General features: G+C 45.9%; 1 protein-coding gene and 1 long non-coding RNA gene across 11 annotated transcripts; one reads left to right on the top strand and one right to left on the bottom strand.

Annotated features, from left to right (window-relative positions):
• Window positions 1-619: 619 nt before the first annotated feature.
• Window positions 620-9,876, top strand: zbtb18 (zinc finger and BTB domain containing 18). 10 transcript variants are annotated; one of them, XM_076995605.1, is made up of 3 exons: window positions 879-1,209; window positions 2,982-3,039; window positions 5,196-9,876. In XM_076995605.1, the coding sequence occupies exons 2-3, from the start codon at window positions 3,027-3,029 to the stop codon at window positions 6,815-6,817; spliced, it is 1,635 nt and encodes a 544-aa protein (XP_076851720.1). In that variant the 5' UTR covers window positions 879-1,209; window positions 2,982-3,026; the 3' UTR covers window positions 6,818-9,876. The 10 variants fall into 10 exon arrangements, with proteins under 10 accessions (XP_076851725.1, XP_076851726.1, XP_076851720.1 ...); XM_076995601.1 differs by lacking the exon at window positions 879-1,209 and adding an exon at window positions 1,228-1,607; XM_076995610.1 differs by lacking the exon at window positions 2,982-3,039 and having other exon boundaries at window positions 620-1,017.
• On the bottom strand, window positions 9,328-13,597 carry LOC143503268 (uncharacterized). Its single transcript, XR_013127196.1, has 3 exons — window positions 13,319-13,597; window positions 11,799-11,887; window positions 9,328-11,662 (listed from the first exon to the last, which is right to left on the bottom strand). It is a non-coding gene; the product is annotated as an uncharacterized LOC143503268 (long non-coding RNA).
• Between the last annotated feature and the right edge of the window lie 12,742 nt (window positions 13,598-26,339).

Raw genomic sequence — 26,339 nt, 5'->3', positions numbered from 1 at the left:
TTTCTATTTAGCTGAGCTTGTAATTTTTTTCTGTGTATATCTAACCACAGCCACAGTGGCCTGTTTGAAAAGAGAATGAGAAGAAACAATTATTTTGTAAATTGTTATTTGCTGAACGTTTTATTCAATTCATCAGTAACAATGATGTATGCACAGGGATTGGTGTGTAATTTGTGCATTTTTATACATAAATAAACACACATGCCTGAACGATTGCTCAGCCCCCCCCCCCACGGCCCCACGTGACGGTGTTTCATTCTAAATTCAAAAAGGCAAATAAAGTCATAGCTTAGAAAACAAAACCAGCAAAACTGTTAACAATAGTCACAATAGTTCGTGTTTTTACTGTCCCCGCTTTCGATATCAAGTGATTTAACATTTGTACATTTATATTACGAGGTTAATTAATAGACAGTATTCGGTGAAATACATAAACATGAGCCTACATTTGAAAATAAAACTATATATCGGTATATTCTTCTTTGAACAGCTCCGTTTGGACAGTGTTGTCACGCTGGCGGTGTGTTTGTGTGGTTTCCGCGCAGGTCTCACCTTGAGGAGCCGTGAGGAAGCGGTTATAACGCACCTGTCCTTTACCCCCGCCGCTCTACGGACTACATTACCCAGGGATCATTGCGCGCGCGGCTGGCTCTGCGCGGTGCGCCGCTCTGTTCTCGGAACCAGCTCGGCCTGTTTCTGCTTTCTCACTGTTGCCTGGTGTCAACCTACGCCGAGCGGACACATCCCTCCCTCCGTCCCTCTCCGCGCCCGCTTCCAATTTGCCTGCGCCGCTCCGCTCGCCTCCTCCATTGGCCTGCGCGCCGCCACTCAGCCGCTCTTCCTCCTCCCTCCTCCTCCTCGCTGCTGGAGAGTTGAGCAGCAACAGCGCGGAAACATCTGGACGCCGCGGTTCCGCTGCGGTTCCGCTGCCTCCGCTCGCCCGCTCCGTGCGTCTGCTGCTGCTGGAGGTTCCGTCCGCTCCGCCGGGAGGTTCGAGGAGGACGCGGGGAGCCCGTGGTGTGTAAGTGGGCGCCGGTGCGAGCTGCTCCGGGCGGGTGGACCGGGTCCGTGTCGGGCTGGATCGCTGTGGGAAAGTAACGATCTCGTTCCGCCACTGTTGCCTTCACGCGCACAAGAGTTACCGGAGCGCGCGCGCGCGGCGCGTTGGGCTCGCGGACCGGGGCCCGGTGCACTAACGCAACACCGCAGGTAGATCCGTGACTTTATTTTTGGGTTAGCTGCGAGCGAGCTAGCGTTGCGTGCGCGGGGTCAGGGTACACACACACACACACACACACACACACATACACTCTCCCACACACACACACACGGTGCTGGGCTCGTGTTGTGTGCTCTGCACCGCTGAATTTGTGTAGGAGGAAAGAGGCAGATATCGTATTTATAATTTCCCAGAAGTAGATAAAGGACACTTGGGCTTCACCAACAGTTCCATGTGTTTCTCAGATGAGAAATAACCCAGTGCTTTATAGTTTAGAGAAGTGAAAGTGTTGAATTGAGCACGGCTGCCTGTTTGGTGCGGCACTCGGATGTTATGGACACAAGTTTACTTTGGCATGATGTTCAAACAAACAATATTCACCTCGCAGGTTGGTGCGGTGCTCTTCAATTCGCTACATTACAGAAATGTTCGGCATAATATTTTAGTGTGTGTTTGATTATAGTAATTGAGAATAATTTGGATTATTAGTTTGGTGAATGTGGATAATGTTCACCAAAGTGTTTTGTTTTCCACTCAAATGCTGCAGTTAGAGGAGTTGGTGTGAAACTGCGCTTTAGACCGTGTGTGTGTTTTTATTTCATGGGTCTGGTGTGTGTGCCAGAGGCTCAGCAGATGCCACCATCACATTATTTGGGTCTTACTCTAAACTGTCACCGTCAGGCGTGATTAGTGTCCTACTTTAACTAATCAATACTTTTAGACAACACGCTACAAATTTACCAATAAGGATTATTTGACTAATAACTTGAGAATATAAAAAAATCTTCAGTTGCGTCTTTCCCTGTAATTTTTTGTTATATAATTTAATAATGTTCTGGCAAAATAAATGTTGTTTTGTTCCTGGACTGAGAGTAGGAAGAGGTCTCGCTAACAGTAACTGGGTTACGTGAAGTCTTAAGCAGGACTGTTAAGGAACACAGTATCTTTTGTTAAAACCCCACTCAGACCTCTACACGATCATTACTATTGTCCATTATTATATTTTTCCTCCGTCAGTTGTCCAAAGGGTTCCACTAAAATGAATGACGGTAATGGTGCGGCCGGTGAACCGTAAAGAAGTCGAAAACAATATCAGCTGTGTGTATCTGTCAGTTGCAAACGCGCTGTGCTGCCCTTTTGTTTGTGCTTACTGGAAGACGAGTGGCGACCAGAGAAAGAGAGAGGGGGGGAAACTTGAGGGTATTTAAATTCTCCGTGCAGAAAACTAGGTTAGAAAAAAGTGTCGGCTTTCACATAGACCTATTTTCCAAAGTACTCCTTTGCTGGGAGATTACAAGTAAGAGGAGTTGGCCAGTTTTCCACAGAATCACCTCTTAACTCCCCCCCCTTTTTTTTAAAGGGAGAGAAAGAGAAACAAAGTTGTATAAAGGAGAGGCTGGTGGCAAAGAGTGTAGAGAAGCAGCATATGGCACTAAAGGAGCACAGCTGGAGACAGCATTTCCATCTGAACATGATGTCACAGCAGCTGACAGACTGCCACATCCTCCAGTCTTTTCTTGTGCCGCACAGACTGGGAGTTAGTGTGTGTGTTGGGGTGTGTGTGTGTGTGTGTTAGTGTGTGTGCGGATCTGTGGGCAGGAGGAGGCAGCACATACCCCTCCAACATCTCCTCCACTTTGCATCTGTCCCTCGCAGTTTGATTTCTCTCTCTCTCTCTCTCTCTCTCTCTCTCTCTCTCTCTCTCTCTCTCTCTCTCTCTCTCTCTCTTTCCTCCCACTATCCCTTCATTGATTCTTCGAAGGGAGCTACAGCAGGCGCTACCACAACAGTGGACTTAATCAACTTGATGCGTAACGCAGGTACTGTACTGGGGGGGCGTGGGGGTGGGGGGCAGCAGCCATGTGTTCTTAATAGGAAGCTTTCTAGGCTTTCGTTAAGTCCCCCCCTTATCCCCCCCCCCCTCATTGCGTGGCTGTTATCAGTTGAGCGTAAGCCGTGTGAAATGGGGAGTGAAGGATTTTGAGCTGGTGTAGTGTAACCAGGGGACGAGTGACGCTTCGTGTTGTCAGGACGAGGTTACCAGGCAAGACCTTCATTAATCTGTTTGTTGGTTTTAGTTTCACCTGCTTGTCCATCGTTGGTGAACAGTAGTTCAGCTGTAACAGTTTTAACGTTGCTGATGTTTATGCTGTCATGTGAAGTTTACTGACGTTTTGTGAATTGTGTTTTAAGATGAGAAATACCGTCTGTCTGATGTTCCTCGGCGCTTAATTAATGATGTACAGCCAAACGGTTTGCTAATGCTTTTAAACCTTGATTCCTTTGGCAAGAGATTTTCAGTTCATGCAAATAATTTTAATCTCATAAAGTGTCAGTATGGCGTGCTGTAGTGCTCTGTTCACAAATGCTTTTTTAGAAAGTTTTTTAAACAGTTGTTGAGATGAGTTGTGTGCTTGGCAGATCTTCCCTACCTCACTTATTCCCTACCTCACTTCTTCCCTACCTCACTTATTCCCTACCTCACTTCTTTCTTTTCTGTTGGTTGTGACTAATTTAGAACTTGCAGATTTGAGCTCCCTGAATTGGCTAGACAGCTGTAATCACACTCCCCCTAGTCTTAATCTCTTTATCTGGGCAGCAGCTGCCATATGGCCCCAGTCAGCTGGATCAGATGTTCATAAGCTTCCTTCTCTGTCCCTCACTCTCCTCACAACCTTCTAATTTCATCGCCGCTACCTTGCGAGCTGTCCTGCAATCTTTATTTTTAGCCACCTTAAGGATTAGGATTGGTGTGGACTACAGGAGCACTTAAAGTGATTGTATTGTAAATCTTCTGTGTCTCTTTGGGGAGGATGCTCGCTTTCACCAAAGATTTGGGGAGGGGAGAGGAGGAGGTGGAGGAGGGGTTGGCTAGGGGTTGGTTGTCCCGTGTCCCCCCCGCCCTGTCGTAAGCCCCTCATTAACGAAGGTCTGTGTGCTGGTTTTTTTTTGGGGGGGGGGGGCTTGGCTTGGTATCCCAATCAGATTTAAATGAAGATTCAAACGAGCTCATTTAAGTGTGCCAGTTGAACATGGTGCACATGCATTTTTTGAGGCGGGAGCTGTCGCCACGGGTAACAGGTGTGATTACTATTCTTCCTTATCGTTGTGTTTTGGGTTTGCTGGTATTTCTCTTGCGCGCTGGTGTCCGTGTGCTGCCGGGTTCTGGGTCCGCTCGTCTTCGCTTCGCTGGCTGTTCCCTGCCATTCTCAGAGTTGTGCTGCTGTTCGGGTCGCTCGCCGTAACCCTACAGATGGACGTGTGGAGCTCTCGGCTGAGACTGTGACAGGCGCTCGGTGCCGGCGCTGTTTGTGTACCTGTAAGCCTGTTACCTAAACGCTGTCCTGGCCAAAGTGGGTTATTAAAAATAACTGCGCCAGGAATACAATGAGGAAAGGCAGTGAAGTAACTCTCATCTGTGGCATTGGGACTCCTGCTTTTAAACTCGAACTGGCAATCCTGTCATATTCACACACACTGCGAAGGAATTTGTTTTAAGTTAAAATTTTAAGCTTTTTTTTTTTTTTACTTCATTCCATTTTAATTGCTGTAGTGATTGTTCTGAACATTTTAGTGTTTTACTTTAAAGTGAGACATGAAGAGCATAACGAGTGAAACTAAACACGAAACACACCCAGCTGGAGACGCTCAAAAGACGGAGGACTGCAGCGAGAAACGAGGATCGCAGATATTGTGATGTTATTTGTTTGAACTTGAATATTTGTAATCCTTTTATGTCGGCTCTGTGGTGAACATTTTTTTAGTGTTCCCACAGGGAAAGAGGGAGGGAGAGAGGGAGGGAGAGAGAGAGAGAGAGAGAGTATTAGTGTGTGAGAGCCAGTGAGTGTATGTCTGTGAGCGTGGGGGTGGGGTGGGGGGGGGGAGAGGGTGGGAAAAGAGAGAACTTCCACACAGGGCAGCAAACAAAACAATTGTTGTTCTGCTGGGCCTCTCTAACATCTGCGGTCTGTTGCAGGTTATGAAGACAGCATGGAGTTTCCAGACCACAGCAGACATTTACTGCAGTGTCTGAGTGAGCAGAGACACCAGGGGTTCCTCTGTGACTCCACGGTTCTGGTGGGCGATGCCCAGTTCAGGGCCCATCGTGCCGTGCTGGCGTCCTGCAGCATGTACTTCCATCTCTTCTACAAGGACCAGCTGGACAAAAGGGACATTGTTCATCTGAACAGCGACATTGTGACGGCGCCCGCGTTCGCCCTGCTGCTGGAGTTCATGTACGAGGGGAAGCTGCAGTTCAAGTCGCTGCCCGTGGAGGACGTGTTAGCGGCCGCCAGCTACCTGCACATGTACGACATCGTCAAGGTGTGCAAGAAGAAACTGAAGCAGAAGGCCACGGCCGAGGCGGACAGCACACGCCGTGAGGAAGACGCGTCCAGCTGCTCCGACAAGGTGGAGAGTTTCTCGGAGGGCGGCAGCACGGGCCGGCCGGCCACCGCGGACCTCCTGCCCAGCGACGACGAGGAGGCGGAGGGGAAGCGTGGCGAGTGCATGCGGGCCGAGCCTGGCGCCGTCTGGATGCGTCTGCCCGCGTCGGAGCGCACGGCCTCTCCGGCCACCAGCCCGGGCGAGGCGGAGACGCACGGGCCCGACCCGGGCAAGTCGCCCGCCGGCAGCCCCAGCAGCTCCATGGGATCCCTGTCCCGTCGCTCGGCCGCGTCCCGCGGAGTCTCGGCGGACGCCGACTGCGCGCTGGACCTGTCGGTGAAGTCGGGCCTGAGCGGGCCGGCGGGCGAGGCGGCGAGCGGGAAGCCCTTCTTCTGCGGGGCGGCCACGCCCGACAGCATGCAGAGCCCGCTGGTGCAGGTGAAGCTGGAGAAAGACACCGGCTCGGACGACGAGCTGCTCGCCGGTGACTACGAGATGGAGCACAGCGGTGCCAAGGAGGGAGCGGCCGGCAACGTGGGCGGGCACGGCGGGCACGGCGCCCAGCGGCGTCTGGGCCTGGAGGCGCACCTCTCCGCCCTGCGCGAGCTGGAGCGGGACGGCAAGACGGCGGAAGACGAGGGCGAGGGGGCGCTGGGCGGAGAGGGCGAGCGGGCGCAGGACGCGGCCGGTGTGGAGAGCTCGCTGCTGCCGTACGTCTCCAGCATGCTGGGCGCCCCGCACGCCCAGATCTTCATGTGCCCCCTATGCAACAAGGTCTTCCCGAGCCCCCACATCCTGCAGATCCACCTCAGCACGCACTTCCGCGAGCAGGAGGGCGTTCGCTCCAAGCCGGCGGGCGACGTCAACGTGCCCACCTGCTCCATCTGCGGCAAGACCTTCTCCTGCATGTACACGCTGAAGCGGCACGAGCGGACACACTCGGGCGAGAAGCCCTACACGTGCACCACGTGCGGCAAGAGCTTCCAGTACTCACACAACCTGAGCCGGCACGCCGTGGTGCACACACGCGAGAAGCCGCACGCCTGTAAGTGGTGCGAGCGACGCTTCACGCAGTCGGGGGATCTTTACCGACACATACGCAAGTTCCACTGCGAACTGGTCAACTCGCTGTCGGTGAAGACCGAGACCCTGAGCCTGCCCGCGGTCCGGGACTGGACCCTGGAGGACAGCTCACAAGAACTATGGAAATGAAAGCTGAACAAAACCCTTTCAAACTGCTTTTTAAGTTAAGAGAGAGCGGCATTGTGGGGAGGAGAGGTAAGGAGGTCTGGAGGCGGTGAGACGGTCTGCATCAGTCATGTTTCTTCTGTGTACACTGCTTATCTTGTCCAACTGCACTTTACTAGCACATGAAAATGTTACTACTGATTTAGTTTTCTGCTCTTTTGGGTTTAGTTGTTAATTTTATTTTAGTTGTTCATTTTAGTTTAATTGTTTCAGTTTTTTTTACTTTCTTTCCATTTTTATAGAACATACTGAGTGAAAGGGTTTCGACAACTACGTGTGTGTGTGCGCGCACGTGTGTGTGCATGCGTGTATATACACACACACACATATATATATATATATATATATATGTGTATGTGTGTGTGTACATATACATACACACACTTTCTATACACTCCTGCATTTTAATGAACATGCCATGAAAAACATATGAAGTTATCAGGTAATACACTGAAGAAGTTGAGAACTGGGAAACATACACTAAACGGGTACTACAGTCTTAAATGACCTGTACACACCACACTCGTTTATGAGTGTGTGTATATATCGTGCACTACTATACTTTGATTTTGAATATCATACCTGGTGCGCGCGCGTGTGTGTGTGTGTGTGTGTTACCGCACGCGTGTGTGTACATGCGTGCAAACGCAGCGTGTTAACAAGCGTGTCCTTTCAATTGTGCAAGGATGTTTGAAAAAGCTTCAAGCTTGTGTTATTTTGGCTCCTGTGCATTTTGTTTGACTTGTGATAGGAAACGTGACTGAGTAGACACACAGACACTCATGCAATGTACAGCCTCCTTTTTCATATCAATTGACACATTTTTATATCCTTTGATTATTGAACTGATGATTTGACGTATTTAGTTGCAGACCCATGAGACATGTTTTCTACTGAGATTGGGTTTACGTTTTGCTGCATTTCTAGAGATTTCTGTAGTGTTTTAAAAGGTTTTTTGATTTTGTTTTCAAAATGGGATCTGTTGTTGCATGATGTCTAACTTGTATATTTAAGAAGATGTGAATTGCTGTATTACTGTACACTGTAATTGATTCATTACAGTCAGGGCACCTGTCTGTTTCAAACAAATATATACCTTAATATTACAGCTGTAGAAATTGCATGAATTTTATTTAACTTACTCTTATTTTTGTTGTTTTGCATTGGCAAGTGTATTTTAATTAATTCATTTGATTCCTAAGTAGTCTGTGATATTTTCTCCTCTCACCCGAGAGTTTAATAGTGTCTCTGAAGAAGCGTTCTGCTGGGCTGTGGAGGTTGTGTAAATGCACTGATGCTAGATCGCAGTATGTCTGGGCACAAGGGATCGTTGTCCACTCTCACAGTGGGACGCAGAAGGTTGGTGTGGGGCTGGTGTCCGAGGCGTAACCTCTGTGAACATCTAACCAAAGTTAGCGTGGTTCCAGTGAAGCACAGCCACTCTTCTTCACTGCTGGTCTCCAACTGCTGTCTCCGTGTCTCCAACTGCTGTCTCCGTGTCCTGTTTACTCGCCGCTACCATTCGAAAACGTGTCGGCATTCTGTTGGTAATTTATTTATTTATCTGTTCGATTGGCACTTGCTTCAAATTCTGTGGCCATGAAGATTCAGTTGCTGTGATTAACGTGTCAGTAAAGATGGGCTCATCACATCTAGTGTGTGTGGCATGAGCTGAAGAATCAGTAAACAGCATAATGCTCAGAGTGTGTGTGTGTGTGTGTGTGTGTGTGTGTGTGTGTGTGTGTGTGTGTGTGTGTGTGGTGAGTGTGTGTTTTGTACTCAAAGCATAATCCTAGCTCTTTCACAGGAGTACATGTTCGGTATGCATTGTTGCACCTAACAAAATCTGACTGATGCTGAAAAGATTTAAACTCTTAATTAAATGGAAAAAATCTGACATGAATACATTAATACAAGATCTATAAATTCTAGACTATTGAAATAAAAAATGGTTACAGTGCTGTAGAGTATAATTTTCAACATGGTGTATGGATTTGAAAATATATTTGTTTTATTTTTGTTTGGGTTTTGTATAAATTAACATTTTGTTTCCTGTTTTGTTTTTTTAATGAATGTGAATCTCACCTGGACATCATATGTATGTCAGTAAAAAAATTGGGGGGGGGGGGGGAGAAAAGCAGCTAAATTTGGAAAGGCTCTGTTGTCATGGAGCTCTGAAGGCAAAACCGCTGGGCCTGCTGGAGAAAGAGCAGGGGTCTCCACACACCACGGACAGGGGAGGGCAGGGGGTGTGGGGTAGGGGGTGTGGGGTGTGAGGCCTCACCTCTGTGGTCTGAAGGACTGTGGTGTTCCCCAGCAGAGATCTGGTCGATGCATCAGTAGGTGATGAAGACGGAGCTCTGGCAGGTGCGCACACACCTTGTGACGCTTTGCACGGTGGTACTTTTACCTTTTGCACTGTAAAATGTGAAAGAAAAAATATCAACTGTGGGGGTTTTGTTTTTGTGGGATAGTTTTGTTTGTTTGTTTTTCTCTTTTGTTTAATGCTGGCTTCTTCTATTGTACTTGAGCGCCTTAAACTACTGTCGACGGCCTGTCCGTGCTCCGTGGGCGATGACTGGATCTGGGGACTGACTGGATGGGTTTTATTTGACTTCTGTTCAGTGGCAGTGACGCTGTGAAATGGTGTATGAAGCATGTCCATAAAAAAGACAAACCTTTAGTTTACTTGAAACCTGGAAACACCCAGCGTGAAGAAGAACAAACTTTAGTGCGTAGTAAACAGGAGAAAATTAATTGAGAGATACGTCAAGTAAAAGGACAAATGTCTCTCTGGAAAAGCGCTGTTTGAATTCACATGTATTTGCTTCCCATTTGAGGTTTTGTTTGATATGTTCACATTGTTCTTTTTATGGATTTAGGCATTTAGCTTTGACAATCATAGTATGTTTCATTTTCTCAAGGGAGGTAAATTATAAGGCTGTTTAGTTTTGTACCTTTGGTGTGCTGTTGGTGAAATTTTTAAATTGTGTGCAAACTGCAATAAATTATAAGAACCTTCATTCCTGAGAAGTGCCATTTTTCTCTTAATGTTGATGAACTTTGGAACGGAGATAAGTCACGATTCACGACTGTCAAGTGTTCTTGTCTTCACTTGAATAATCTTATTTACTGTAGATGTGTGGGTGGAAACACGTTTTCCAGTGAGTGAGGTCTGTAGATTGGGTACTGTCCGGATGTGTGTGTACGTGTGTGTGTGTGTGTGTGTGTGTGTGTGTGTGTACGTGTGTGTGTGTGTGTGTGTGGCTGGTTCTTTAGCACAACCGTGGGTTGGACCTGTGCAGCAGCTTGAAGAACACCAACCCCTCCAAACACACACACACACACACACACCAATGCACATCAACTACTGTTTCCAGGTTTGTCTATTGTCTTGCTGCTCTGTAGATCGCCTAACAGATGATTTCAAGACGGATCACTTCTTTAACTCTGAGCATGTTACTCAGCCTCTAACATAGATGGACATGTACTGTAATAGTCTACCACACCCAGCAGCCGCACAGCACACACTCCAACACACACTCCCAACACACATCACACACTCCAACACACATCACACACTCCTACACACAGCACACACTCCAACACACAGCACACACTCCAACACACAGCACAAACTCCAGCCACACAGCACGCGCACACACTCCAACACACACTCCCAACACACAGCACACACTCCAACACACATCACACACTCCTACACACAGCACACACTCCAACACACAGCACACACTCCAACACACCCTTCCAAGCAGATAAATATTATCGTTCATGTTTAAATGTTGTGCTGTCAGTTCTATGCTGCCGTTGGATTGTGCTGTGATTGTTACTAATCATTTAACACATGAGAGAATCATCATTCTCGTTAATATATTATCATTATAAATATGTCTTTAATTCCTGGAGAATAAGATAGTTTAAAGTAGTGTATAGTGGTCAGTACTTGTGTGTATGTATATGTATTCTTTTCAGCAGTCCTTTATTGAATGGTGTGTGTGTGTGTTTTGACATTCATAGCCATTTTGATGGTGTGTATTGTGTTCTTTATGACATCTTTGTCACTCTGAAAGACGTTCTCTGGTGAAGAGGTGAATGAGAAGGTGGAGACACCTGCCTACACTGTCTTCCTTCACTGCATTTGACATTAATGCAGAATGGAGAAATAAATGAAAGTCACCCACATCTCTGTATATGTCTGCACAGGTGATCTAAAACCTACATACATACAAAAACCTAAACCCCAGAAAAATAAGCATCTTATGAATAATGAATCTTTAGAATTTTTATTTTATTTTAGTTAAATAGGACCACTTATTTTCAGTAAGACCACTTATTTTACTCACACCTGGTGCTCTAATGCCACTCTGGGCCACGGCTTGGGCTCGTGAACGTTGTGCGGTGTGTGTGTGAGAGTCTTGGGCTCGTGAGCACTGTGTGGTGTGTGTGAGGGTCTTGTGCTCTCTCTCTCTCTCTCTCACTCTCACTCACTCTTCTGTGCACTATGAATTTAGGTCATTAATTTGTATCTGTCCTTTGTTTACTGAAGAAGTGAGGACAAAAGGGTATAGCTGCAGAAACATTTGGCTGTGCCGAAGGGTAGTGTGTGTGTGTGTGTGTGTGTGTGTGTGTGTGTGTGTGTGTTTGGGGTCCAGGCCTCTGTCTCAAGCTGTGGTTCTGAAGCTCACACGAGCACTGTGCCAGGCTGTCACTCGGTTGCGAAGCGCACAGTTCCAGCAGGCCCTCGCGTCCGCACCGCGGACCTGTGACCTCCGTCCCTTGGCCAGCTGTCTTCAGAGACACAGGAAGGACGAACAGAGATATGCACTTGGGCGTCTTTAGTGTGTTTGAAAATGGACGATGAGATATTATCACGCAAGACAACTGTGAGCAATGGGGCGCTGTGAACTAGTAAGTGTCCACTGACCGAGACATTCAGGCTCGGGGACAGCAGGACGACGAGGACCAGCAGGTAGAGGTGTGGAGGAAGGGAGGAGAATGAAATGACTTGGAGTCCTGTGTGTGAGAGAGAGAGAGAGAGAGAGAGAGAGAGAGAGAGGAGAGAGAAAAGGGAGAGAGAGAGAGAGAGAGAGAGAGAGAGAGAGAGAGAGAGAGAGAGAGAGAGAGAGAAAATGGAGAGGGAGAGAGAGAGAGAGGGGGAATGAACTTACAAGGGCAGAGCAGACAGAAGGTGAGGTATATCAGACAGGAGAGAGGACAGTGCTTTCCTTTCTGTTGGGTTTTAAACACAGACATTGTGCAGTAGCCACACACACAGGCAGAAGGCAGGTAATGAGTGACCTGTCTCAGCGGCCAGACAATACAGGGGGCAGCGGCCTGGTGAGATGAGGGCCAGAGCGTCTGGCAGAGGAGAGGAAGGAGGGGTAGGAGGGGTAGGAGGGGTAGGAGGGGTAGGAGAGGAAGGAGGGGTAGGAGGGGTAGGAGGGGTAGGAGGGGTAGGAGGGGTAGGAGAGGAAGGAGGGGTAGGAGGGGTAGGAGGGGTAGGAGGGGTAGGAGGGGTAGGAGGGGTAGGAGAGGAAGGAGGGGTAGGAGGGGTAGGAGAGGAAGGAGGGGTAGGAGGGGTAGGAGAGGAAGGAGGGGTAGGAGGGGTAGGAGGGGTAGCTCCAGCCACCCTGCGTCCCCCTAACAAAAGAAGACGCAATCTTCAACTTAAATGACTGTGTGGGGGGAGGGTGTCTGTGAGAATGAGGAGCGCATTCTCAACCCCTCAACCCCCCCACTCCAATAATCTCTCACACACACACACACCCACACACATAAACACACACGCACAAACACACACACACACATACACACGCACACACACCCACACACACACACACGCATACACACTCACGCACACACACACACACACACACACACACACGCATACACACTCACACGCATACACACACACACACACACACACACACACACACACACACACACACACACACACACACACACACACACACACAAGCCCTCCGAAAATCTATGTAACTCTCATTGGTTAGACTAAAAAACATTATTTATTTTAAGTAATTCTTACAATGAGAGAAAACAGGTGTGTGGGGAGGGGGAGAGTATTATGTATTGTGTATTATGCTGTGTGAACTACATGTAAATATTGTTTGTTAATTGACATCATTATGAAATATGATTTGTTATTTACTTTACTATTTAGTACTTGAAAATTACTGTTATCATTAGCTTTGGTGTGTGTTTTGTCAAAACCAATAAACAGTTCAAGTTTCATTATGTGATCATAGTCTCCACAGTGAATGGTTTTCTTTACTTAAATCATTAAAAATGAGAAACTTTCAATTTGCCTTCATAACTACTACACACACTTCATAACTAGACTAAGAGCGTGTGCTGTCTCTGAGAGAAGGTACACTCACATCTACAGTAAATAAGGTGCGTAGAGAGAAGAGGAACATTACTCACACCTGGTGCTCTAATGCCACTCTGGGCCACGGCTTGGGCTCGTGAACGTTGTGCGGTGTGTGTGTGAGAGTCTTGGGCTCGTGAGCACTGTGTGGTGTGTGTGAGGGTCTTGTGCTCGTGAGCGCTGTGTGTGAGGGTCTTGTGCTCATGAGTGCTGTGTGGTGTGTGTGAGGGTCTTGTGCTCGTGAGCGCTGTGTGGTGTGTGTGAGGGTCTTGTGCTCGTGAACGTTGTGTGGTGTGTGTGAGGGTCTTGTGCTCGTGAGCGCTGTGCGGTGTGTGTGAGGGTCTTGGGCGTCTCCAGTGTCCTGTAAACAGGGCGAAGCGGCACGGTGAGCTCATCTCTACCACATGTTAAACGGGCCTCTCTGCACCAGCTGTTCCTCAACGCTTCTGTCTGGGGCAGATAAGTGAGCGTCAGGGCGTGGGATGTTGATATGGGGGGGGCTGGGATGTTGATATGGGGGGGGCTGGGGGCTGGTCTTGGCTGGAGGAGAACAGAGACAACTCAGCACTTTCCGTTGGTAGACCGTCGCCCGGGTGACCTTAGAGGGTTCACTCTGGGACAGGTCATGTGTGTGATGTTGAAAACTAACACCAGTGTGAGTTATGAGGAACACAGGCCAGCCTTCAGAGTGGAGGACCCCAGTTTGGGTGGAACCAAAACCCTGGGCAGATAAGGAGGAGGGTTCTTCAAGGGAGGCCCAACTTTGAGTCTCCTCAGCCTGTTTACTACTCTGCGTGTAGACGTAGGACAGAACGGAGATGAAAGCAGCGATGAGGGTTGCTGGGGTGTGTTTATCACCCTCTAACAGCGCAATCCTGCCAGTTGTTTTCACCTTATCTTACGGAGGAAGAGGAAGAGGAAGAGCCTCACTGCTCAGCCCACAGCTGTACGTTTGTTCTCCTCTACAGCTGGCTGTGTCGTCAACAAGCCAAGTCACGTGATGTTAAAAGAAATATGTCTCCTGCATGTATTTTCTTACCATGTCTGGTGTTAATTTTTGTGATTAATACTGTTGGGATTTTGCAAGGTCAGGCTAAAAACTGTTAAAGTGATGTGAGAAAAAAGGAACATCCCTCACAAGGAAATAGCACCACGGGGCCCAGGTACACAGCGCTGACCCGTGCTTGTCTGGTCGGAGTACGAGGATGAAGGCATTCTTAAAATCACTTCACTGAGATAACGTGAACCAAGCAAATTAGCTGAATATACAGTAACAACCCAGCTATGATAGTGTGTTCACGGGCTCTATCATCAATAACAAAAGTAATCAGGATTAGGCAGATGGTCAAGACTGAGACTAAGATTTAACACTAAGATTCAACACTAAGATTCAACACTGTTGAAAGCAGCATTTGGTCATTTATTAGCAGAACAATCCAGACCACCAAAGTTGTACTGGTGTGGTATATGAACACCCAGAGACACGTGGTCCTTCAGACTGACCTGCATTGTCTGTGCTATATATACTGTTGTATAATAGAAATGTGTAATGTGTAAGAAATAAAAGACAAAGAATTGGATGCTGAACGGTGCGAGTGTCGACTACAATCCTGCTGTATTATATTAAATATATCAGACAGTATGTACACTGTAGGCCTATACAGTAACATCAAATGTATGTGTGTGTGTATATATATATATCTCATATATATATATATATATATATATATATATATATATATATATATATATATATATATATATATATATATATATATCTCATATATATATGAGAGAGAGAAATAGAGAGAGAGAGAGAGAGAGCATGATTTTTATCATTCCTATGCATAATTTGAGTTTGTTTGTAAATACTGAAATGTTTTCTGATTAGTTTGACTTCATTTTGTCTGGTGATTTTCTTCCGTTATTCTCAGCCCTGTTCTCCAGAGTCTGACATACTGACGGAGTTTGACACACACGCTTCGGTGAGTCTTCTTGAGGACTCCCCCAGTGCTGTGTGTGTGTGTGTGTGTGTGTGTGTGTGTGTGAGACTGTTTGAGTATGGGGAGAATGGTGAGGCCTTGTTCTGTTAGGTGTTCTCTAACACACTGTCGGCTAGATCCATCTCCGAAGAGGGTCCACACCTGCCTACCAGAAACGTGTGACTCAGCAGGGTCCACGCACTTCTCACACACACTGCTCACACACACTCCCATCACACACTTCTCACACACACTGCTGGAGCAGAAGACCCAACCTCAGTTCAGCACAGATGCACACCACCGCCGTGCCAAGACACAGCTCACACATACAGACGAGGATATTTGCTCAGCTTCCATAACGTGGGACTTGTATATATTTTATAGCTTCAGACTAATGGCAGGTTTATTCGTTATGCTTTCTGTTTATAACATTGTATACAACATTATTAATGCTGACAGAATGAAGATGGACCTAACAGTGATTCTGTGTTTGGTTAATCCAGTCAAGATCACCAACAAAAGGCTCTTAGAAGACGGCGAGTCTTTCCAGTGCGGTCCAACCTGCACGCCAGCGCTTATTACAATATTAAGACCTGCTTTCGGTGGCGGGCGAGTGTCAGCGTGAGTGTGAGAAGGAGCGTAGCCGCGTTGAGATGCCAACCTCTCCGCTCCCTGCGAGCTCCGGCAGTGCGGGTCCCATCTGTCGGGTTCCACACCAACCTGCAGCCGTGCAGGAGCGGCCCGAGGCCGACTCACAGGATTAATGCGCACAACCTGAACTGGGTTAGCGAGCGAGAGGGAGAGAGGGAGAGAGGGAGGGAGGGAGACGTGGGCACAGCCTGTGGGACCTGGCACGGCCAACTTGCCACATTCCCTCTCACAATGCGGCATTATCCACGGCCGCACGGCACCCTTGGCAGGGTGCGGGAGAGGAATCCTGAGGCTCGCAGGCGGTGGAGGAGTGTGGTAGTGGCTCTCGTAACTTTGATGTGTCCTCTAAAAAAAACCAAACAGAGCAGGAGGTGGAGCTCGGCGCGGCTGGCTTGCTGTGCCCTGTGATACGTGTCTCTGCTGTGGCCGTTATTATGAGGGTACATCTCTCCACCGGGCGAGAAAGTCCAAAACTCTTATTCTCAAGACTGGGTACTGATGAGCGTGAAGAATACGTGAACGCCACTACATGATTTTAAACACAAGACTCTCATTGTGAAGGTCTGATTGTGATCTATGGTGATGAATTAAGTCTTTCAAGCAACTCTTTGTACAGTGCTTACAGGTGAAACATAAGCTATACATTTTAAGGCAAATTTAACTCCTGGCGTCTACGATGGGCATGGCAGTCAGATGGAGACAGAACACAATTTAAATGTGCGACACGAATCAGAACAAAGGAGGTTTGGGACTTGCACACCTCCGCGATTCCAGACGCACTCACAACCCCACCCACAACCCCACCCACAACCCCAGCAGGGACCTCCGGCTGCCGTTCCGGTGAGGAGACCCCCCCACCTCTCCAGAGTGTTTGCATCCAGCACACATCTGCAAGCCCCGTTATCATTAGCCGTTTCCACGTCGGCCAGCACCGCTGACAAAGTGAACAATACCAACAATCCCTCCCTCAGCTGCAACCATATGGGCGCCATACTTAGATTACGGGGGGAGGGGGGGAGAGAAGAGAGGCAATTGTACTGGCATCTGTTTGGCAGTCCTTAGAAGCAGTGTTTCAAGATGAACTCACTGTTCAAGGAAAGTTTCTGTCTCCTCTCTGTCTCTCTCTCACCCTCACTCTCTCCCTCTCTGTCTCTGTCTCTCTCTCTCTCTCTCTCCCTATCTCTCTCTCTCTCATGTCTCCTCTCCCTCTCCTTTTGGACAGTCGAAAAAGTGTGTCGGCTTGCACTCCTGTCGGCTGGCTCTCACAATTACCTGCACCTTAATGTGGCATCTTAATGGGGTGGGGAGTGTGTGGGCACAGATGGAACAAGGTGATTTTTGCAGTGCTCCCTCTGAATCCAGCTGGGCTGGTTTCCTCTCCAGTGCTGCCTTTGGAATCTCTACCACCTCCACTACAGTCAGACACAGAGAACTGTGAGAATAGCCCAACAGCTTTACTCTAAACGTACACACCTCTCTCATTACCACCGCTTCATTGGTCATTGCCTCAGGATGCTTGAAAGGCGAAAATACATCTGGTTGAGTAGGACTTGTGATCGTTATCAGACCTTGTTTCGTTTGCAGTGGTCACCTAGTGAGAGAACGTGAAGACCGTCCTGATGTTCAACTTTGCAGCTTGAATAAAATTCACTGCAGAGCAGAGTGAATGAGAGCATGTGTGTGTGTGTGTGTGTGTGTGTGTGTGTGTGGGGGGGGGGGGGGGGGGTGGGCAGGTATCACACCTTCTGTTCCTGATTGCCACAAGGACTCCCTGAAGAAGATTAACTGAAGAGAGTAGCAACCATATATGGAGAGAACAGGGTAAAAATAAGGTCTGGATGAAGAGGTCAAGCCGTAGGTCATGGCTGAACGTGTGATCGTGTATTATGTAGCGGGTAATGCACAGAGCTTCACACCTTTTCCGGAGCTCCAGGTGTGCAGGAGGTGTGTGTGTGTTTGTGCTGCTCCTGTCTCCTGGTTGGCCAGGCTGGTTTCTCAGTCTTGCCCACGGCTACACCCAGATACGCTGGCCCCACAGCCTCTCCCAAACTGGCCCGTCCCTCCTGGGCAAATATTTAAAGTCAAAACAGCGAGGGCTCCATAAAGCTAGCTGGGTGGTGTGACTACATCTGTCATTTGGGGGAGGTGTGTGGCAAAGTGTGCCTGTGCGTGCGTGAGTGTGGGTGTGTGTGTGAGTGTGTGTGTGTGTGTGTTTGAAAGCATGCAGCAGCTGTTGAAACGAGTCTGGACGCTGTTGATGCCAACACCTGTCCGTTCTGGAGACACGGAGGAGCAAATGTCCAGGCATCAGTCCCAGTACCGCTCGGCCATGAGGTGGACGACTGACTCACTGAACACCACAGCGGGATGAATCACACTCTGTGTGTGACTGTGTGTGTGTGTGTGTGCGTGCGCGTGTGTGTGTGTGTGTGCGTGCGAGTGTGTGTGTGTGTGAGAGGAGTTTCACCCCTGATGGCCATATTGTAAAGCTTTATGTTCAGTCATTATTGGTTCATTGGATTATGCATCGCCGAGCACTTTGTTCAAATCTGGGAACTGTCTGCAGATTATAAATCTTCCATGTAGTACTGTGTACAAACTCTGTATTCTATGTATCAAATGTTGTATGTGATTAGGACATCAGATTTACTATGTTTTTTTTAATGGTTCTTTAACAATATTTTTGTAATGTCATCATTATTGTTTTTATGTTAATTGTAGTTAACACATGTTTATTGTAACTTCCAAGAACAAATCGAGAAATATTTGCATAATCTAAACTGAGTGTCTTGGCTGAGATCCAAGCAGAGCTCTGCACACACACACACACACACACACACACACACACACACACCTCTCCCCTTGAAGCCACTCAACACACCACTTGTGTTCTAATGCTTTTCTGCACCGTGCATTTGCTTCCATAACGCTCTTCCCCGGCCCCCTCCCAAGCCCCGCCCACAGACCACAACTTTCCAGCAACAGACAGCGCTACGAACTTATGAACAGTTTGCTGCCTAAGCCAGCCCAACCCCCCTGGGTCTGCTGACCCCATCTGGCAGCCCCCGCCCCCATTAGGGCTGGGGCTCGGGGTCAAGGGTCAGGCAGACGCTCACCCAGTGCGGAGCAGCTTCCTGTTGTGTTTCAGGACAGAGGAAGGAGGGGATCACAGCAGCATCACATCTGCTCTAACGAGACTGGCGCTCTCTCGCTCGTGTGTGTGTGTGTGTGTGTGTGTGTGTGCATCAACCACTGGCTCTCTGCAGATCTGTTCCTCAAACCCTAACCAGACCAACACAGCAGACAGGAGCCCTTTGTGTGTGTGTGTGTTTGTGTGTGTGTGTGTGTGTGTGTGTGTATGTGTGTGTGTGTGGGTGTGTATGCTGACCTTGTTTTCTTAACGAATGAAAACAGGAAGAAGACCGTGCATGAACCATCACTAAATACTAGAAGATTATGTGAATACATGATGTTCATAAATCTCTACTATTGTAAAATTATTACTATTATTAGTGATTAATGAATTATTAATGCTACTACAGATACTGTCCACACACATAACTATGTAGATTAATATACATTCTGCAGAGGTGGTATAGTAGATGTTTAGTTAACAGGACTGACTTACACATTGTTTACACACTGCGGTGTAGTGGTAGGATTGGAATGAAAGGACTACAGGATGGCTGGCTAACACACACACACACACACACACACACACACACACACACACACACACACACACACACACACACACATTCCAACTGAGATTCCAACAGTGCTTTTACAAGTTGTTTCAAATAAAGAGTCTAGTGAGTGAAGAAGTGCACCAGTGCCGGCAAGATCACATGCAGACTGCTGAACTGGACTATGTCTGAGAACTGGACCCATGTCTGAGAACTGGACCCATGTCTGAGAACTGGACCCATGTCTGAGAACTGGACCCATGTCTGAGAACTGGACCATGTCTGAGAACTGGACCCATGTCTGAGAACTGGACCCATGTCTGAGAACTGGACCATGTCTGAGAACTGGAGTCTAAATAACAATAGTTTTGTAACATTTCTAATTAACTAAAATGACAAGGGACTGACATAAATCTGACAGTACATCTGAGATCAACCATTAATCTTTATTGAAAACCTATGTCTAGTATTTGTGCCTAAAGGAACATTTGAGATTAAGTAGTTTGTGTTACGTAATTTAAGTAATTACTCAATTAGTTAGTTATGTAATTAGTTATGTAATTTACTCAAACTTCCACCAATCAGTCGGTATACCACACTGGAAACGTTTGTAAATTATGTCATTTAACACCTAAAAGGCAAACGTGGCTTCATTATTAGACTTAGTCTTAGACTTAGACTTAGTCTTAGACTTAGTCTTAGTCTTAGACTTAGACAACCTTTATTGTCATTCATTATACACAAGTGTACGCAGAATGAAATTTCGTTGCATTATGTTGAACATTCATTGTCTGATATTTCAAATTTTAAATTATTGTGTGTAAGACATTGCGATAAGCACAATGGCACTAAGCTAATGTGAGTAGATACTTGAACAAACAGTAAAATAAGCATCTTATCCATGTAGACATAGGAGACATTTATGAATGTACTGGACCCTTGATCACATATACATGTTGTCCGTTTGTCCAGATTAATAGGACTGAACTTGTGTGTCTTTTGAATTTTACTCCAGACATATCTGCTTATCCATATATTGATTATAGTTCCCAAAGTGTGTGACATTCTTCAAGGATGCCGTCCAACGCAAATCAAATCAAACAGCAGGTCAGGTGTGTGTCCGTGTCTCACTAAAAGCGAAGGAGAGATCTCTAGCTCCTGAGCAGGAGAACCGTCAGAACTAAAACAACACAGCACACACCACCGTGCTCCGCTCTGTCCGCCAAGCGTGAAATTAAAAGGAGGATGGGACAGTTGCTTCATCGTTCTACAATATCCACACTACAAAACTCGACTTTCGACTGTATCATGGTTACAAAGCACCTGGAATCAATTAAATCACTAGAGACTAAAAATAAATATGTACATTAGACAATTAATTTGTATGAAAGAAATGTCATGTATTGCATATATAGCCTATATTATAAAATTTGCATTATGTATATAGAGAGTATATTAAAATCTTATGTGTTAAATATTATCAAAGACATAAATTCTCACTATTCACTAAATAACCAAGGCTCCATATTACAACTTAATAATTAGGTAAAATTCCATAAACATTTCTGGTCTAAACCTTACCATCAAAGTGTTATGAATATGTAATGACTGAATGAGCAATTGACACCTTCCGACTACAGTGTCTACAGTATGAGGAAGAAACACTGGACTTTCATGATTCTCACCATATTCATCACCTCCCACCTCATCGCACATACAGTATGTGTACATTAATATCTCCTCTCTCAGCCAAACCACACTACAGGGATGTAGCAAATTAATATTGGATTTAGTCTAGCTTGTAAATAACTTTACCTTCAACATATTTAAAGACAAGAAATCTAAAGACTATTAATTTGAACATATATTAAATGTTCACATGCACTATATATATATATAAGTGTGTGCAGTTTGTACATATAAATTAATTCATGCAAATACCTTGGCAGAATAGGTATTTGGACAGCAACATAAAACACTGTTCTACTGATCTAATACGTATAAGCAAAGATGAGATGCAGAAAATCACTACAGCTGGTATTTAGTGTGGCTCTGCTTAGCAAAAATGTACAAATTCAAAGAATTGCATTCATGCTCCACTATGTATATTTTGAGTATTTAAAAATGATCCCCATCATTAATTAACAAACAGTTAATTTCAAACAGCCAGAGCCTAAACGGGATTTGTAAAGTCAGCCCTGTGATCCCAGGACAATACCAAGTCATCATGAATGAGCACATTTATTATGTGAATGTAAGGTGACTGGAGTAAATAAATCATGACTCAAAGATTGACATTAATATCACTGATATGTACCATCTTTCTCTTTCATCTTTCTCAAACACAGAGCATTTAGCTCAAATTTGAATGAAACAGCACCGCATACTCTGGAGACCTATGGGAAGATTTACTGCACATTTCCAGGCCAATGTCTCCCTCTGGTGGCAAACAAATTTATTTACCCTTAGTATGTCCCGAGAATTATTTAAAAAGTCGGTATGCCTTACCTAAAGATTATAATTTAATCTATAACATTTATAACATATAATTTAATTATAACATTGTTCAGGAAACAATATAACTGTAGTATATTCTGCAATAATCTATAGTCTATAAAATACAGAGCATTGGAAAATAGAAACATACGAATGCACAAAATAAGAAATAGGCCCAATATTTGATTGATTAACCATGCAAGCAATTTATATGGGTAAATAGCTGCCATGAGATGGTTGGCCATACATTATGGATTTACCACATTTAACTACCAGCAACAGACACTGTGATGCTGAAAGAATCATTTGTCTTTCTCCAAATGTGAACAGAAAAGGGCAGAATTGTCTCTTCTGTTCGTGTTGCTTTGTTTCTGTTCATGGGTGTTGAGTGTTTGTGGGTTAGTGTTGAGTGTTTGTGGGTTAGTGTTGAGTGTTTGTGGGTTAGTGTTGAGTGTTTGTGGATTAGTGTTGAGTGTTTGTGGGTTAGTGTTGAGTGTTTGTGGGTTAGTGTTGAGTGTTTGTGGGTTAGTGTTGAGTGTTTGTGGGTTAGTGTTGAGTGTTTGTGGATTAGTGTTGGGGTTATAGGGTTGCCTTGTTGTTGACCTTTGACTTGCAAACACCCTTTCATTTGTTCTTCTCTCTGGCCATAGTCAAGCATAATTTTTGAGCATGTTCCATAAAACTATTTTGTAATTGAAGCACCTGCAGTTTGGGTAATGGCACATACATGACATCTACATGATCATACAATTGCAGTGTTAATGTTAAAAACATGAAGTAAACTTTAACAGTAATATTTAAAGAGTGTTCAGTAACAACCCCAGAAGACTGAATCATCTCACTAGTTTTGAGTTCTGCCTTTTCTTCTGATTCTGGTACGTTTGTCCTTCCTGCCTAAACGTAACATTGTGATTTTTTTCCCAAATAAATGTATTAAACAGTCTGTTGTTATTGGAGGTACAACAGCACAAGAGCTGACAAACCTCACCTGTTGGGACTCCACCCGCTGGGACTCCACAAGTTGGGACTCCACCTGCTGTTACTCCACCCGTTGGGACTCCACCCGCTGGGACTCCACAAATTGGGACTCCACCCGCTGGGACTCCACCCATTGGGACTCCACCCATTGGGACTCCACCCATTGGGACTCCACCCAACAGTCTGTTTTCGGTGATAAAGGTCTTTGTGTTTCTCTTGCTGCTGCTACTAAAACAAAATCAATTTTGCTGATTACAGGCATATTTGATATTAAAGGATGACACTGTTTTAAATGAGGGCATTAAAAACATGAGATGGTAGCATCTCTCTGAAGCCTGAATAACAAGCTAGAAGACTCAAAACAGGACACATTAATTAACACAAACTCAACACAATCATACTACATATAAGAAATGTTTGAATTGAACTGCACATGTATGAACTGTTATTTACTTTGATGTTAATACTGTAAGGTTACACATGGAAAGACCAAAACTGTTTCTTGGGTAAACATTTATTGACTGTGGTATTACTTTGGAATTTTCCTGCTTTTTGCCTAATAATGTTAATATTGGTTCATCTACAAAGAGGGAAACCTGTACTGAACAAATCACAGAGGAAAGCAGACACACTTCATCTCAATCCTCCATCTATGGAGCCAAGCAGCTTTAGCAGCACTCTGAAGAGAAGAGCTGAGACTATAACCCTAGCTCTCGGTATACACACATCATGAAGATCACACAGCAACACAACACAGACGTCAAGCAAAAGAACACAGATCATTGTATCATTGTGCAAACATGCAGACATCTGCGCAAAAAGTGATCAATCCGAAGAAGAAACATAAAAATGAGAAGTGTTCATTGTTGAGACTGGCCATCTCTGACCATATGAATGATCATAAGAAGTGATTGTTTATTAAATGATTTTAAACAATACATACATACAAATGTAAATTTCTTTAGCAGCCAATAAAAGAGAATGAAACAGCTTGACATTAATGAGTTGCACTGGAGAATTGGGATTTTTGATTCAGACCAAAAAATAATACATGTAAAAATTTCCACACTTAAAAAGTACATCATTCTCTGGGTTTTCGTATTGAGCAAGTTTACGCAAATGCAGACTTTAAAATCAAGATTTTGAATATATGTGCACTTTTGGCAAGAACTAAGAGTTAGTGACATTAATGCCCTTGGCAACATCCTTTAAATCAGATCCATTAACACATAAAACTGACGTGTATTCTGAACATTGTGTGCACACATGTAACTGTTTGCGTAGGTGCACAAAATTACAGGAGTTCCCATGATACTAAGAACCAGTGTCACATACTTGATCTGTCTATACAGGCAGTGTGGAGTTTCTAAGTTGCTTTAGGTGTGTTACACGAGCTATAGAAGAGTTCAGGAACGGTTACTTCTGTGTTTCTAGCAAGAATACAACAAATATATATTAGTGTGGATGAGTGGACAAGTTTAAAGGGATCGTCCTCAGTGTGCCCTCTGCCCTAGTTATGACATAATTACTGGGATGAGCAGCCAAAATGCAGCCATTAAGATTCAGTTCCATAAATGTATGGTCCAATTGCATTACAGCGTCTTCACAAGGTAACCACGAAAAAGTGCCTTGATATAAATCTCATTTAAATAACAGTTACAATCCCATATACAGAATACATTACAATGTATTTATAACATGCTCTATGCTATACATCTACACACCAATATAAGGGCTTATATGTCATTTTATAAGGTGTTATAAATGTATATATCTGAGCAATAAAATGGCTTATGCCACATTATAAGGCATTATGTCATTTTGATTTGATTATACATACCGGCTTCATGGGAATTGTTACCCAGAATTCTTTCACTGGCCAAAATGTCAATCAGTTTTTGACCTTTCAGAAGAACACACTTCACATGCTGGTGTCTGAATGCTCACACATATTCTATTACAGTACTGCAGGCAATCTTTAGTTAAAGGCAATTTCTACTGGTAGTACTCAAATCTTGTAGTGACCAGCAGCAGTTGAAGAACACGTTGGACATTTGTTCTTCAGTATGTAACCAATGCACTGACATGACTGAAGGAAAGACATTGGTGGGCTTGAAAGTTATTTGTAATTTCGATAAGTCTATTTTATAGAGTTTATAGTTTATTTAAAGATTCTATAGTTTTCTATAAGCTACATAATGGCAAAAGCAAAAGGTTAATTACATATTGTTTTCAACAATGAGAATATCAGATGTTTACTAAAATCTTTTTAACATTCAGTGAGATCACTGCTATTGCAGCTTCCCAACACCCAACCACAGTTCTGGAGACACACCCAACTACAGTCCTGGATACGCACCCAACTACAGTCCTGGATGCGCACCCAACTACAGTCCTGGAGGCGCACCCAACCACAGTCCTGGAGACGCACCCAACCACAGTCCTGGAGACGCACCCAACCACAGTCCTGGAGACGCACCCAACCACAGTCCTGGAGACGCACCCAACCACCGTCCTGGAGACGCACCCAACCACCGTCCTGGAGACGCACCCAACCACCGTCCTGGAGACGCACCCAACCACCGTCCTGGAGACGCACCCAACCACAGTCCTGGAGACGCACCCAACCACAGTCCTGGAGACGCACCCAACCACAGTCCTGGAGACGCACCCAACTACCGTCCTGGAGACTCACCCAACCACAGTCCTGGAGACGCACCCAACCACAGTCCTGGAGACGCACCCAACCACAGTCCTGGAGACGCACCCAACCACAGTCCTGGAGACGCACCCAACCACAGTTCTGGAGACGCACCCAACCACAGTCCTGGAGACGCACCCAACCACAGTCCTGGAGACACACCCAACCACAGTCCTGGAGACGCACCCAACTACCGTCCTGGAGACACACCCAACCACAGTCCTGGAGATGCACCCAACCACAGTCCTGGAGACACACCCAACCACAGTCCTGGAGACACACCTAACTACAGTCCTGGAGACGCACACAACCACAGTCCTGGAGACGCACCCAACTACCGTCCTGGAGACACACCCAACCACAGTCCTGGAGACACACTCAACCACAGTTCTGGAGACACACCCAACCACAGTGCTGGAGACGCACCCAACCACAGTCCTGGAGACACACCCAACCACAGTCCTGGAGACGCACCCAACTACCGTCCTGGAGACACACCCAACCACCGCCCTGGAGACGCACCCAACCACCGCCCTGGAGACGCACCCAACCACCGCCCTGGAGACGCACTCAACCACCACCC

This window comes from Brachyhypopomus gauderio, unplaced genomic scaffold, assembly GCF_052324685.1.
Source record: "Brachyhypopomus gauderio isolate BG-103 unplaced genomic scaffold, BGAUD_0.2 sc222, whole genome shotgun sequence".
NCBI lineage: Eukaryota > Metazoa > Chordata > Actinopteri > Gymnotiformes > Hypopomidae > Brachyhypopomus > Brachyhypopomus gauderio.
Note: the sequence above shows the minus strand (reverse complement) of the source record. Positions and strands in the feature narration are given on the sequence as shown.

What these genes read in the sequence shown, in the direction of transcription:
- zbtb18 (XM_076995601.1), top strand. Translation starts at nt 1,548, where the DNA reads ATGTTATGGACACAAGTTTACTTTGGCATGATGTTCAAACAAACAATA. An exon ending in AAACAATATTCACCTCGCAG is followed by an intron (nt 1,608 to 2,981) that starts GTTGGTGCGGTG and finishes GATTCTTCGAAG; the next exon opens with GGAGCTACAGCAGGCGCTAC. An exon ending in CAACTTGATGCGTAACGCAG is followed by an intron (nt 3,040 to 5,195) that starts GTACTGTACTGG and finishes GGTCTGTTGCAG; the next exon opens with GTTATGAAGACAGCATGGAG.